We start from the raw sequence: 15,198 nt of genomic DNA, 5'->3' as shown, positions 1-15,198 counted from the left end.
AGAAAAAAAATAAAGTTTAGGATTTTTCTGATAAAACCCAAAGTTAGCCCCAATTTGTGATCTTTCTGTTTGGTTGTGGTTGTGAGTCAGGGAGAACACACAGAGTTGGTCGTATTTGAGTTAGAGGTAGGGGGTTTTACATGTCAACAAGCCAAGAGATGAGCACACTTGGGAGAAAACACGAGATAAACACAATGTAAAATAAGCAGAGATAGCAATTATTACATGCTAAAAAACAAAAGATACTTGTTTCATATCGCACATTACTAGTGCACCAAGTCCTGCATCTGTTTGTCTGCCATTCCCTCTCAACTTCTGCCTGAAACAAGCTTGTCTGAATCAATGTAGCTGTGTGTTAAACATGAAGCCCTGCGGCTGGGTTTGAATCAGTAAATAGTGTGCCCCTAGTCTATATTGGTCCAGCAAAAGACAGTGGGCTATTTAGAATGAAGCTAGCAGGCCAAATTTGCCTAAATGAGTCAAACATGAAGTTAGACTTTACTTTCCTAGTGTCTAGCTAGACTGCAGGGTGCAGACATAGCTGTTAGAAAATACGTGTCTGACCCCACATTCTAGCATGTTCTTTTTTGGTTTTGGGGGTTGGGTTGTTTGATTCAGCACTCAGTAAAAGGTTCATTGTCCCTCGTCTTGTTTTTGTAATCGTGGTTTCATGGCTTAAGAGTAGCTTGCATACTCCTTCCTCCATCGCACTCGCTGAGTTATTTGCAGTGAAGCATGAGTAACTAAGGTGAATGCCAGTTTATCGGGGGTTGCTCAGTTAAGTGAGGTATATAGAGTCTATTCAGGTTTACAAGGCCAACTCCTACTTAAGTCCTTAACAGTAGCCTCATAATGGTTGCTGTCTCTATCTTAATCCCTGGGCAAACTGTTTCCTTCAAGACAAAACTGAGGTGATAATAGCTGTCTTGTATAGCTTAATAGCCTGTTGTAGTGTTGTTATTCTATGTTAAGTAACTGAGAGGGCCATGAAGCCAGAGTCAAATCCCATGTTTGTGCAAACCTACATGGTCAATAAACATGATTCTGATTAATTATTGTATGCTGGACGCTTGAATGTATGCATTTTATAAACTTTATATATTTTTTGATGAGAATCTGTTTTTTCCTGTCTTTGGCCAGACTTTCACAAAACTATTGAAGTAAAAAAAAAATGTCGACAATTTAAAGGAAACTATATAAACGGTGGACAGAAACGTAAGCCTATTTCTTCAAAACTGCCCGAATGAAACCTGAGTGCAAGCGTTCCTTTCTTTAACACTGCTACTGTCCACGTGAACCTGATTCTTAGAAACTGGCACAGGTGCCATGTGCTCTTGTAACCCCCTATATGTCTGTATCCTCTAAATAGGCATAAGTGACTGGCAGTGGAACCACCCAGTGCCACGAAAAGGTAATCCTGTAGCTAGTTAAAAGAACCCCCCAAACCTTCTAATTGACTTGTTGTGTTAACCCACTAAGCATATGTGATCATTTATTGGCCATATTATACACGTGTATTTTCTTCCAAAAGCCTTTCAGCTGGCGACTTTGTTGAAGCCTCTATATGTATTGTTTTGACAGTGTATACCGTTTTGCTAGTGTTTAGTGTTAAGGGTTAAATTTTATGAAGCAGGATCAATTAATTTAACCAGAAATCATGCTTGAACATCACTGTTATTGGTTTTTGAGGAACTCGGTAGATGGATCCTAACGCATAGGCTTTTGCATACTTGGTAATGTACTTGGCCTTTAACCGTAATGATAAAACAACTGTCAGCTGGTTAGTCTATTGATCCTGCTTTTTGAATTTACCCCTCAGGTGAGTTGACGGTAGGAGAGATTTTAAATAACTCGTTCCAAGTCCTAATTGACATCTCTTGCAACCAAGGTAGGTTTTTTTTAACAGTACAACCACAGTTGAACTGACATATTAATGTTTTATTAACCTTTTCAGTGACCCAGTTAAGCAACCAAAACCGAAGGAGCTGTGTGGAATGTTGTTTTTTTTTAAGAGGGTTATTTCATAAGGACTTGCATCATACAAATTTACTCTTCCTATCTCTACATTCTTTGCCCCCCCCCCCTTTTTTTATACAGATGGTGGCAACATTCACAATTCGTCATCTGCAACTCCTGTCACTAACTCGGCAGCCATCACGTCTACTGTGAATCGTGTTTGCAACACCAGCAACTCAGTCACCATTGCCGCCCAGATGAACATCACCACCAGTACAGTGAACATCACCTCACCAGTCAACCTGCAGCACCCAGTTACCATCACTGGGCCCGTCAATCTGGCCTCAGTCAACATTCCCACAACAGCTCACATGAATATTGCCCATCCTGTGGCAATTACTACTCCCATGCCCATGAATATTACCGGCCCCCTTAACATCGCCATGAGGCCCATGGAAAGCATGCCTTTTTTATCCCAAGTTCTGCCTTCCTCCCCTCCTTGGTAGAGCTTTAGCCCCTTAAAGAGTGCTCAGTCACCCCCTCAGTCCATGTAGATTATGATGTAGTATAGCAAAAAGTAGAGGGTGAAGTGGCAAGCCCATTTTGATGAAATCCGATTTAGTTTTTGTTTAGTCACTGAAGTACGGAGTCAGTCTTGTACAAGTGACAAGTTGAAAATGATGTATCAACTGGATGTCTGACCTCAAACATGGGTGACACATCAGAAATTACTGTACCTTTGATAGTGGAAAAAAATCTTTAACAGAGGTGTGTTGCTGATATTTTACATGCTCTCCAGAAGAGAGATTGTTTTATTTTTTCATTTGTTATTTTAGATTACTTATCAGTATTTAATAGTTTTATGTATTTTAAAGACTAAATGTTAAAGAAAAGGGACAAAGGCTTCCATTTCTGGGGGGGGGGGTTGAGTGATATATTGAAATATTTTGCTAATGGGGAGATGGTTTAGAGGCCATTTGGAATTGTTGTCTACAAGTGACTTCAATCACAAACCTCCCCCATGTCTCCCCGTGTAAGTTGCTGGAACCCCTCACTGCTGGATGCTTGATACTGTATGTTCGATTCTCTGGGACGTTTAGAACTTTTGGATGTATTTAGATGAGAACATAAAAGATTAAGGTACAGGAAAGGCGAGGAAGCGGTGTCTTTTCGTGAAGTCATGACCTCTAGGCTGTCCCCTAAAACCAGCAGTATTTCAAGGTCAAAAAATTACTTTCCTAAATGTAGAGGTTCAGAGAGCCACCTAGTGGCGTAGAAGATACATTGCTGTAGATATTATGAAAACAGTCCCAAAGCTTTCTTTTTTCATGACGATTCTAAATTTTAGTTTTGGGAGAAGTATTTATCTCTCTCTCTCTTTTTTTTTGCAGGTATAGAATTTAATCTCTCAGCCGAGGAAGCCTACTGAGAAAATAATTTTAAAATCAAGTTTATCAGTTTACACTTCTTTTTCTTTTTTTTTGTAAATACGAAACACTATTCAGTTGACATTTCTTGTGGGAGAGGGAAACTAAAGCCTGTCTATCTGCCACACATTAGCAGTGCTAGTACTTTATTGTCACTAATGTGTGTATTTCTATGCCTGAGGAGAGAAAATTATCTTAGATTCTTTCGAACCAAGTTAGCACCATAGTTCTTAAAGACGCTGCCCCTGTTTTTTTTTGCCCTGGGAGGTTATTTGACAACGGAGAATAAAAACTGTTTGACTCTGTTCACGTTTACAGACAACCAACAAACGTTCTTGTTTGTCTTGATAAATGAGAGGCTTCTTTTCTGTAAAGGTCCCTTCCAGTCCAGCCAAACTGTAGGCTGTTCACACTGCCTATGGGCTGCACTGGCACTGGAACGAGGTAATAATGCACACTGATGAGAGGATGTGACCATATCGTTTATACCCGCCCACACCCAAAATCTGTTGGCCAAGGATTTCTAGGCCTTCGAAAGTATTGCATGCATACCAACACTTTTGCCCTAGGTAATTCCTCAAGTATAGAACAGCATTGTGAGTTAGGAAATGAGCTCCTTCCCCATCCATTTTTCTGTTGCATGTGGACAACTCAGCTTGTTCAGTTAAGATTTGAGTTTGAAACTAATTGTAGAGCTAGTGGAATTTTTATTGCAATTTAACACTAAAATTAGGTTCACACGGAGTGTGTGGTGTCCTTTATTCTTCCCGAGTGGCTGTAAGCAGTGTGCATGAACTACTCTGCAAGGCACTTCCCACATTTACATGCTGGGCACTTCCCACACTTACATGCTTCCTCCTCTACATGTGCTGCATGATGGAGTCATTTCTGAAGGGAGCCTTCAACAATTCAGACTGCCGCAGCCAGACAGGCGATCAACAGGTGATTTTCTTTTTTCACGCCATGGTCTTGAAGTTGTTCAATTTAACATTCCAAAGTAGATCGCGTAAATCTTTTTTAAGGGTAATTATGTAAATGTATCTGACATTTGACTGTGGTTTTGTTTGATTGCAAACTAATGTGAAAAGCATTTCTTTGGCCAAATTATGAAGTGGAAGATAATTTTCACAAATCTTCCCTCTATTTTTCATGATGACCTTGGCAGATGTTGTGAAAGTAAATGAATGTATATCTTTGTACAATACATTTAGTTCAGAGAACATGTTAGCTAAGTTAGACACGTGCGGGGAAAAAAAACAAGATAACCTTTTATAAATGCTTTTGTATTAGAACATTAACAATGATAATTTTTGTATATATGAAGACTAGGCTTTCTGATTAGCAGAAAGGGAACATTCCTACATTTTTTTAAATGTATGTTTGTCAATAATTATGTAAACATATGCGCAGTGTTTTATGTGCCTTTTATTTGGATTTGTCTAAATAAAATAATAAAACAAAATTGTGGACTGTCCTTCGGAAGTCCAAAATTTAGGAGGAACGTTGATATGCCTCATTAAACAATTATTCTCCAAAGCCCCCTGCAACTAAGACACTCCTCCAGACCAGAAACCAAATAGTTACTTCCATTGATTTTGCTTGCTGTAAAGTTTTATTCATGTTGGCATGGAATCCCGAGAAGGACCACCAGAGTCCTTCATCAGACTTCGTCTCCAGTGGTCTCCGATCGACAGGCTTGGGGTGAAAACAAGTTAATTTAGTTTCTTCACTGGCTTGCTGGCTCACAGTTGCCAACATGAAGTGCCTCTGTGATTGTTTGCTTAATGGAGAGGAGTGTGGATTATTTTGTGCCAAACCATATTCTTCATGTGACAACAAAAATTATTTGGGTGGTTTTTTTTCCCAGTATTTTACTTTTACCTATTAAACTTGGAAACTTTAGTCTCTGTGAAGTTTGCTTTTTTGATCCAATGCCAATGCTTAATTGGCAATGCTTAATAACAACTAAAGATCTCTTGAAGTTTTGTCTTATTTAGTTACATTATTCCTCACTAGTTGTAGACTTAAAAGTCGACCTCGTGATCGGACTCCAGAGATTAGACAAGGGTGAGGAGAGTTTTAAGTGTAGGGTTTATCTCCTCAACCATCAAAATGCAGCGAATACATGACGGTGTAGACATCGATCACTGAGGCTCCACTGGCATCAGACCTCAGGAGGGTCATGCAAAAGCAGACGATAGAGAGATGCAGGACAAGCTGAACCAGCACCTTAAAAAGCATGTTTATTCCCATCCATCCGTTATCCAACTCGCTTGTCCTGCTCTCAGGGTCGCGGGGAGGCTGGGCGTGTTTATTTTTCCAGACAAATATGAACATTTAATAGAAACGGCTGCAGAAAGCTGTATTCAGTTAGATGTATTCATTTTCCATCTCCCATTCATTTTTTTCCTCAGGAAGGCTGGTCGCCTGTGCACCCTACGGCTTAAGTTTCCACCTCTTCCTGCGGGCTAGTTAGCATTACGGGTTCTTGCAGGACGTCGGGGTGGAGGCCGGCCTTTCTTCTTCGCGCTCCTGTTGGCCTAATGTCATCGCAGCAACAGCGCCCCTCTGGCGAACAGTATATCTAAAGGATTTAAATCTTGTCAATTCTCAACGGGGCTACAATTCACTATCGCATTTCCACTTCGCCAGAGCTACCCTTTTTGTTGTTCGAGAGCTCGATAAGAGGCGGATCCTGTAAAAAAAAAAACTGGACCTTTGACTCCCTTGCGTAAGTACCAGCTGCGTTCCGGTCTTGTTTTAGCGGCTCTGCACGACGCTGCCATAGTAACACTTTTGATAGGGTGTTGGAAATCTCGGATAATTCTCATTCGCAAACATCAGCAGAACGACGGACAGCGTGCTTTGTGTTGGTAAACCTTTCGTAGCGAAAACGGGTTGGCTATTCATCCACGTTTCCAGTTCGAAAGATTCAACACCCCCAAGGCCTTGTTTCCCAAACCAGCCTGTGTCCCAAAGCTCGCCCCCTTATTTTGATAGGGATCACACGCCGTTCTGCTAAGCTAGCGCTACGCTTCAAACTCGCTAAACGTTGTTTAGCCACACCGAGTGTACTTCGCTACGCTTTTTTTTATTGTCCAGTGAACACTCGGTGTTTAATGTTGAACCAAAACACGTTGGACATTCCAGAATTAGCTAATGACTAAACGATAGCCGCGTTGTAGCTTACGGCGTGCGAGGGGAGCTCGAGACCGTAAGGCGCGTGCCTCGCCTGCAACAGAAGCGTGGCTTCACGCTGCCGTTTGCTTAGAAATTGCACAAACCGTTTGGGACAGTCAGTGCTCACTGGGGGGGGGGGGGGGGTTACGCAAGAGATGAGGTAAGATTTGTAAATATTAACATTTGTCGGGCACAGCCAGTAGAAACCTTTTCGTAATGCACAAACCGTTAGGGTCAAGCACTTTAACGTCAGTGCAACGGAAGATATTGGCAAATGCGGTGAAGTACCAGTGGGAAACAACGATGCAGCTGCGGCCAAACATTTATGCCGAGTGCGCGAGACACGTCTTTATAAATCCCAAAATCGCGGTGCTGCTCACACAACACAACACAATGGTTGAACGAGCTGAACAGAATCACTCGCTTGAAACGATCCGTTCGTTTCTCGGTAGCCGGTTCAGTTGCTCTCAACACTACATCGGTTTTACCTGGATGATTTATTATTTTTTTCCTTTAATATTACAGTATTCACACATCAAGCGTTACACTGAGATGTGCACTTTGTTCATCAGTTTGTTTGTTTAAGAAATTGCATTTAAAGTTCTAAATGTTTTATGGTTATCAAGGGCAGTTGGTCTCTTGATTTGGCCAAGTGATATCAACACATCAACTTCTAAGATTGACATCTTTCAGTCTTACAGGCGCATCCTTACATGCCAAGCGTGTTCAGCACATATTTCTTCAGTGCCCTAAACAATGCATCAAACATTTCAGAGTTAGCAATTTGTAACGTCAACAGGGATAGAAAGAAAAGCAGCGAGGCTCCTCATGAAGGCTGACTCAGACTTCTTCGTGCACTTTGGTCTTTGGTAAACAGAAAATGTGGCCTTGAAGATAACATGTTATGCACCGAAGTCTTAGCCATATTTTTATGCTTCCTCTCGCTAACATGGATGTTGTCTCTGTCTTTTTCAGGTTGCCGATACCTCTGACCTAGGTATGCCGGTCCTCCATTTAATCTCGGTTTTGCTGTGCGTCTGGTGACAAGACCTTGATCAGGCTTCAGTTCTGTCAATCCTTGACAATGTTATTACTTCCACGGCCTCACAACTGCAGTCAACTATGCTAAATAACAATTTGTAAAGGGACGGGACAAATAGTCCAACTATTTTGTCCAGGTATAAATCCCAATTTTTTTTTCATTCGATTGACAAACTGAGAGCATAAAAATTAGAAAGCGAAGGAAATTAAGTGATAGTGTGTGTGTCACAGAAGAAAAGAGAGGAGTTGGAGGAACGCAAGACTGCCATCCTAATTGTAGGTTGGCAGTGGCCAGAGCCATTCAGGCCCTGAGGATGACCAGCCTGTTCAGGCGCAATAATAGCAATGGAGGCTCCAGAAGTGGAGGGGGTGGTGGAGATAGTGGGGACAGCTTGACTTCAGAGCAACTTAACAATAGTAGGCCCAACCGGCAGGTCCGACGCCTTGAGTTTAACCAGGCTATGGAGGACTTTAAAACCATGTTCCCCACTATGGACTATGAAGTCATTGAGTGTGTGCTGCGCTCCAACAACGGTGCCGTGGATGCTACCATTGACCAGTTACTTCAGATGAGCATTGATGGACAACTCTCAGACGATAGCTCTGACTCAGATGACAGCATCCCACAAGAGGTCAGTGGAATTGGTCAAGGGGTAGCCAACACCAGTAGAGAATCATGACAATCCAACCCAAATATGTTCATTAGGGGTCGATCAATAATCCGTTGACCCCTAGTGTTCAAAAGAGGTGACCACTAATGTGGTTAGATAAAAAATGAAATAAACTCAACATTTACAATACGTAAACTGATGCATCAGATTAGAAAAAAAAGTTTTTGCACGCTTTATTAAATGATCAAATACACATCCAGTAACATTCATGCCCTGTGCACAGCAGATGCTGGTCAATCAAAAACTTCTTAATAGTGAAAAAAATGATAAAAATACAAAGAGAATTCTGCTAATAATGATAACGGTGATGGCAATGATAGAAACAGTAACGGGTGTATTTCAGTATTTTAACTTTTAAATAGAAACCATTGCCATTTTTTTGGGGTATCATATGTAACTTTACTAACCAAAAGATCATCACATGAAGTATTTCTATTGGAGAATGTGTAGCCTTGACGGTAGTGCGTAGTGCAGAGACATGGGAGAAGCCAGTCCGTTGGAAAATGTTACATGTTAATTATTCAGTGACTCTTTGAAACGTTTCAGCTATTTAAACACTTTGATAAAGATCTATTAACTAGTTGTTTCAGTTCTTTTGATAGCCACACTTTTTTTAGAAACATTGTGACTCAACATTTTTGTTTGTCTCATATTTTTAAAATCGGACCAACTGGGTGGCGTGGCAGTCTATTCCATCGCCTACCAACACGGGGATCGCCGGTTTGAATCCCCGTGTTACCTCCAGCTTGGTCAGTCGTCCCTACAGACACAATTGGCTGTGTCTGCGGTTGGGAAACCAGATTGTGGGTATGTGTCCTGGTTGCTGCACTAGCGCCTCCTCTGGTCGGTCAGGGCGCCTGTTCGGGGGAATTGGGGGGAATAGCGTGTTCCTCCTCAGAAGAGTGTGGAGAAAAAGGGAAAAAACAAAAAACGGACCGAAATCAGTCATCAGATCAAACTTTTCATGTCTGAAAACCTTAAACACAGTGTAATGAAATATTCAGAAACATGTTTTTAATGTGTAAATGACTAATGTGTTTTCATACTTGTGTCCATAACTGTTGTCAGTCGTATTCAGAAGTGTGAGGGAGGGGTTTAGTGAGGACTAATGAAGTGATCATGAGGTGAGTGACAGGTACAATCGAGGGTTAGCAGTAAGGTTGGGTGGCGTTTCATATTTTTAGAATTTGACCTGATTGTCTGTATACGTAAAAGAATGTCTGACATCAAAAGTACCAAAAAGAGGCCAAGAGACCCAAAACTGGGGGGGGGGGGGGTAGAAAATTTGATTTCTACATTTTCTACTTGTTTTTTCTCTCTCCAGTAGACGGTGACACTAAAAAATGCATTACGGTTTAAGTAACAAGTGAGGGTGGTAGAGGGCGTCTCAGTTTCAGTCCGACTTTTAAAAATATGTTTATTGATATTTGTTATGCACCAAACACGACCAGCGAAACAGACAAACTGAAGGAAGTTGCTGTTGCAACTAAGTTATTTTCATAACTGATTCATCTGTTGCTTATTAATAGAAAAATAGCCATTTTCCAAGTAAATTCAACTATTAATTTATTCGAAAATAAATCATGTGGATAAAATGAACTTTACATAGCAATTTTCAAAACAAAAAGTTAAATACAAACTAAAAGATAGAAAATTTTGAATTAAATGGGTGAATTGATTTATTATATACGATACTATAGTGATTAAAATTGAAATCAAATAAATCCAGAGTTCTCCCCAGGGATTTGTAAACATGGTAGTGCTGTGTGGTTCATTGGAGATATGATGCATGGGAGGAAACTTCACAGTTCAGAACCCCGTTTGCTGTAATTTCCTTCAATTTAAAAACGTACGCTCAGTAAAGTGGAAAACGGAAAGTGAGGTCCAAATCAGAAATTCATTTTTATTAAAAGTGTATCTCGAGTAATTAAAAGGATCCAAACGTTTTCTTAAGTATATAAAAGGATGGCATCGTGGCCCAGTGGTTAGCACTGTTGCCTTCCAGAAAGAAGGTCCTGGGTTCGAACTCCAGGCCGTCTCAGGTCCTTTCTTTGTGGAGTTTGCATGTTCTCCCCATGTCTGTGTGGGTTTCCTCCGGGTGCTACGGTTTCCTCCCACCATCAAAAAGACACGCATGTTAGGGTTAATACTCCCGCCTGTGCCCCTGAGCAAGGTAATGGAAAGAAGAACAGGAGTTGGTCCCCGGGCGCTGCAGCTGCCCCCTGCTGCTATACAATAGGATGGCTTACGTTCAGAGGACACATTTCATTGCAGCTTGCAATGACAAAATAAAGTGGCTTTCTTCTCTTTTTTTGGGGGGTGGGGGTTCCCCCTTTTTTCTCCCCAATTGTATCTGGCCGATTACCCCACTCTTCTGAGCCCACCTGGTCGCTGCTCAACCCCCTCTGCTGATCCGGGGAGGGTTGCAGACTACCACATGCCTCCTCCGATACATATGGAGTCGCCAGCCGCTTCTTTTCACCTGACAGTGAGGAGTTTCACCAGGGGGATGTAGCGCACGGGGGGATCATGCTATTCCCTCCAGTTCCCCCTCCCCACCAAACAGGCACCCTGACGGATCTGAGGAGGTGCTAGTGTAGCATCCAGGACACATACCCGCATCCGCCTTCCCTCCTGCAGACATGGCCAATTGTGTCTGTATAGATGCCCAACCAAGCTGAAGGTAACACAGGGATTTGAACCGGGGATGCCTGTGTTGGTAGGCAACTGAATAGACTGCTACGCTACCCAGACGCAGTTTTCATCGTTTCTCACTAAGTTTTATTGAGCTTTGGTAGATACGTAGCATTGGATCAAACACATTAAAAGAAAGGATGTTGTTCCCAATAAACATGATTATGATTACTCAATTTCATCTTCTATTCAATTTTTATTTTCTTCACTAACACTATGGATCATGACTAGCGTGCTGCCTCGCCTATCCCAGCCTATGTTGGCTTGAGGAAAAAAGTACCACTGTTTAGTTTGGGCTGCCAGATTTTAGAATTTGTCAAAACCAGACGACATTAGATTGGAGCAGATTAGATTCAACTGTATTGTCATTGGGCAGAGTACAAGTACCAAAACATGCCCACATACATAACATGCAGACATGTATGGGGGCTCAAATATAGAGGCTATGAGGAGTGCTCAGCTGAAAGTGCAAATAAACACACACACGCACACAAAGTATATCTATGATGACACGTTGACATCAATCCAGTGGACCAGTTGTGATTCACTATGACTTTGCCACCGCAGCACTGGTGGCAGGACAGAGGGTGAAACAAACAACATAATTTGATTGCCGGATTCCTCTACAGCTTTTTTTGTGCATGATCTCTTGAGTTTAGTTGATTGGGAGAATGATGTTTGAGTGTTGTACACAGAATCAGAATCAGATTTATTTCCAAGAAGTTCAAGAACATGTAATGAATTTTTCTTATGTTGGTGCAATATGGAAAAATGAACAGTAAATACTAAAGATAAATTTAAAGAAAAAAATATAAATGCACAAGATAAAATGAAATAAAATGAATAAAGATAATGTACAATAATGGAGAAACACGGAATATGGTAGATACTGAATTTAAAAAATGTTAAATGAGAATTTAGAATAAGTTAATTACAGAATAAGAAGTTATTGTAGACTAAGACTTAAGAGTTATTTACAGGGCAGTGTGGGCTTTATGCAAAGTGTCTGTGTACAGAGGACACAGTTGGGCAGGTAGATATATTGCACTGTTTGTGCATGTGAGCGTGTGTGCATGTGTGTAGGTGTATGTCATGTCGTGGTGTGGTGTGCAGAAATTGTCAAAGGGGGTGGGTTGGGGGCACTGTCAGTATCTATGGATGTCTGGGGGCTTGTTTGGCTTGTTCCCTACTACTGTAGGGGAGAAGCTGTTCTTGTGGCGCAAGGTTCTGGTTTTTGTTGACCTTAGCCTTTTGCCAGAGGGGAGTGTTTTGAAGAGACCTTGGCCTGGGTGGGAAGGGACGTCCATGACCTTTCCTGCTCGCCTCAGTGTCCTTGGGGCATACGGGTCCTGGAGGGGTGGCAGGTTGCAGCCACTCATCCTTTCAGCACAGCGAATGATATGCTGCAGTCTGCCCTTGTCCTTGGCAGTGGCAGCAGCGTACCAGATAGTGATAGAAGAGGTGAGGATGGACTCAATGATGGCGGTGTAAAAGTGCACCATTATTGGCTTTGGCAGGTTAAACTTCAGCTGCTGCAGGAAGAACAACCTCTGCTGTACCTTCATGTTGAAGGAGCTGATGTTCAGCTCCCACTTGAGGTCCTGGGTGATGATGGTGCCCAGGAAGCGGAGGATTCCACAGTGTCGATTGGAGAGCCACACAGGGTGGTGGGGCAGGGGCAAGGGGGTTCTTTCTGAAGTCCATAACTATAATAATAATAACTATCTCCACTGTCTTTAGAGTGTTGAGCTCCAAGTTGTTTTGGCCACACCAGGGCAGCAGATGGTCAATCTCTCACCTGTAAGTGGACTCATTCCCACCAGAGATGAGGCCAATGAGGGTGGTGTCATCAGCAAACTTCAGGAGCTTGACTGATGGGTGACTGGAGGTGCAGCTATTTGTATACAGGGAGAAGAGTGGAGGGGAAAGGACACAGCCTTGAAGGGAACCGTTGCTGATGGTCCCGGAGTCAGAGACGTGTTTCCCCAGCTTCACGTGCTGCTTCCTGTCAGATAGGTAGTCAGTGATCCACCTGCAAGCGGAGACATGCATGTGCAGTTGGGAGAGTTTTTCCTGCAGCAGATCCGGCATCTATGAACAGGATCCTGGCATAGGTTCCTGCAGAGTCCAGGTGCTGGAGTGTGAAGTGGAGTGCCATGTTAACTACATCGTCCACAGACCTGTTAGCTCTGTAGGCTAACTGCAGGGAGTCCAGGAGTAGGTTGGTGATGATTTTAAGATGGGACAGTACAAGGTGCTCAAAAGTCCTGTGGTCCTTGGTTTTATGGGGACGGGGATGATGGTGGAGGTCTTGAAGCAGGCTGGTACATGGCATGTTTCCAGTGAGGTGTTAAAAATGTCTGTGAACACCGGGGACAGTTGATCGGTAGAGTAAGACTGAAGGACAGAGTATGGTCCAGCTGCTTTGCAGAGGTGCTGTCTGTTAATGTTCCTCTCCAGGATGGAGAGCATTTTCATTGTGGTAGGGGAGTAGGGGACCTGTAAGGTGGGCAGTTGTGGAGAGGCCTGGGCCCCTGCTGAGGTGGGGGAGGGGGAGCGGGTGGTCTGAAGCTGTTGGGTGGAGTCACAGGGGATGGTGTCAGAACTGTCCTATTGTTTTTCAAACCAACAATAGTACTCATTTAGACCATTGGCCAGGCAGGCGTATGTCATTAGTGGAGTCGGGGACTTTCGGTTTGTAGTTGGTGCGCTATCTGAGGCCCTTCCAAACAGAGGCTAAGTTGTTTTCTGAGAACTGCTGTTGAAGTCTGTTAAGAGTACAGTCGTTAAGCATCTCTCACCGCTTTGTTAAACCTGTGTTTAGACTCTTTAAACCGGACCTAAATGCTTCCTCCTTTTCCAACCTTAGCTGTCTCAGTTTAGCTGTAAACCAGAGTTTGTCATTGTTGTAGCTAACCCTGGTGTTTGATGGCACACAGCTGTCCAGACAGAAGCTAATGTAAGACGTCACAGCCTCAGTGTACTCATCCAGACTGTTGGTGGCATTCCCGAAAACATCCCAGTCAGTACAGTCCAAGCACGTCCGAAGATCCTCCATCGATTCACTGGTCCACTTCTTAGATGTCCTCACAACAGATTTAGAGAGTTTTAATTTCTGCCTGTATGTAGGAATCAGGTGGACCATGACGTGGTCAGAATGTCTCAGTGCATCGCAGGGGACAGCATGATAGGCACTGTTAATTGCAGTGTAACAGTGATCTAAAGCGTTCTCCTCTCTGGTCGGGCATTTAATCAGCTGATGGTATTTAGGTAGTTCATGGCTGTGATTCCCTTTGTTAAAGTCACCAAGGACAATAACAAAAGAGTCTGGGTTTGTCCACTCCACACATGCGCTTCGCCTCCTGCACATCGGCCTGCAGTGAAATGTAAACACCGGCCAGAATCAGTGAAGCGAACTCACTGAGGGAGCAGAAGTCAAGTCAGGTCAATTATATTTGTCTTGTCTTTATTTGTTAGTCTTCAGATTGAAGACTGAAGAGATCACTTCGATGACTTGTGCCAATGTTTCTGTCAATAAACGTATCCAGATGAACTGATTCAACTTGCTTTGATTTTTCTTACCTTGATTAATAAGAATGCATAAAGACAGATATGTCTTAGGTCTTACAGTTGTCGACAAATACAGTAACCTTTTTTTCTGTCTGACCCCTCTATCAGGTGATGCCAGTGGTAATGTTAGGTAGGGATTGGAAATGGTAGACAGCTAGAACCTGCTTCATTCACATACATTCGTTCAGGGCAGAATGACTGATAAGATGATTAAGATCATGCAGACTCAAACACAAATACATTACCTAGTGTTTGCCAAGTGATATTACAGCCTCATTCCATTAATGAACGTCTCTAATTTGGGGTAACAGTTACATGTTTGTTGAAATGTGGTCCAATTGCTTTAAAATTGTCTTTTTTTTCTAACTTGGAATGCTTGCTATCAGTATTTACAAAACAGAATTCACTGCATGGAAGTTTTTATTAAGGCAGAGCTCTTTTTTTTTTAAGTAAATGAATAAAACTATGTCCTCTTGCTTTTTGGCTCTTGCTAGATTTTGGAGCGAACACTGGAACCAGACAGTTCTGATGAGGAACCACCTCCTGTCTACTCTCCACCTATGTATGACATGCATATCTATGACAAAAAATCCCCAGATGCCCTGTCCACAACACCACCAAGGTAAGAGAAACATATTGGGCCTTTGGGTCTGGGGAGC

General features: G+C 42.5%; 2 protein-coding genes across 4 annotated transcripts in view; both read left to right on the top strand.

The window, feature by feature from the left end:
• Positions 1-5,271, top strand: part of LOC130115619 (vascular endothelial zinc finger 1-like) — a 38,531-nt gene extending 33,260 nt beyond the window's left edge. The window contains exons 5-7 of one of the 2 annotated variants that reach the window (XM_056283353.1): positions 1,370-1,411; positions 1,820-1,888; positions 2,098-5,271. In XM_056283353.1, coding sequence (XP_056139328.1) covers positions 1,370-1,411; positions 1,820-1,888; positions 2,098-2,462 — 476 coding nt within the window. In that variant the 3' untranslated portion in view covers positions 2,463-5,271. The remainder of the gene's footprint in view (positions 1-1,369; positions 1,412-1,819; positions 1,889-2,097) is intronic. The other variant, XM_056283354.1, reaches the window with a different exon arrangement.
• A 688-nt stretch (positions 5,272-5,959) lies between these two features.
• Positions 5,960-15,198, top strand: part of cuedc1b (CUE domain containing 1b) — a 33,848-nt gene continuing 24,609 nt past the window's right edge. Inside the window, exons 1-3 of one of the 2 annotated variants that reach the window (XM_056283308.1) lie at positions 5,960-6,114; positions 7,539-8,236; positions 15,034-15,161. In XM_056283308.1, coding sequence (XP_056139283.1) covers positions 7,919-8,236; positions 15,034-15,161 — 446 coding nt within the window. In that variant the 5' untranslated portion in view covers positions 5,960-6,114; positions 7,539-7,918. Of the gene's footprint in view, positions 6,115-7,420; positions 7,433-7,538; positions 8,237-15,033; positions 15,162-15,198 lie in introns of those variants that run through there. The other variant, XM_056283309.1, reaches the window with a different exon arrangement.

The sequence above is a fragment of the Lampris incognitus genome, chromosome 7 (assembly GCF_029633865.1).
Source record: "Lampris incognitus isolate fLamInc1 chromosome 7, fLamInc1.hap2, whole genome shotgun sequence".
In the NCBI taxonomy this organism is placed as follows: Eukaryota; Metazoa; Chordata; class Actinopteri; order Lampriformes; family Lampridae; genus Lampris; species Lampris incognitus.
This window is presented reverse-complemented; position numbering and strand designations above follow the sequence as displayed.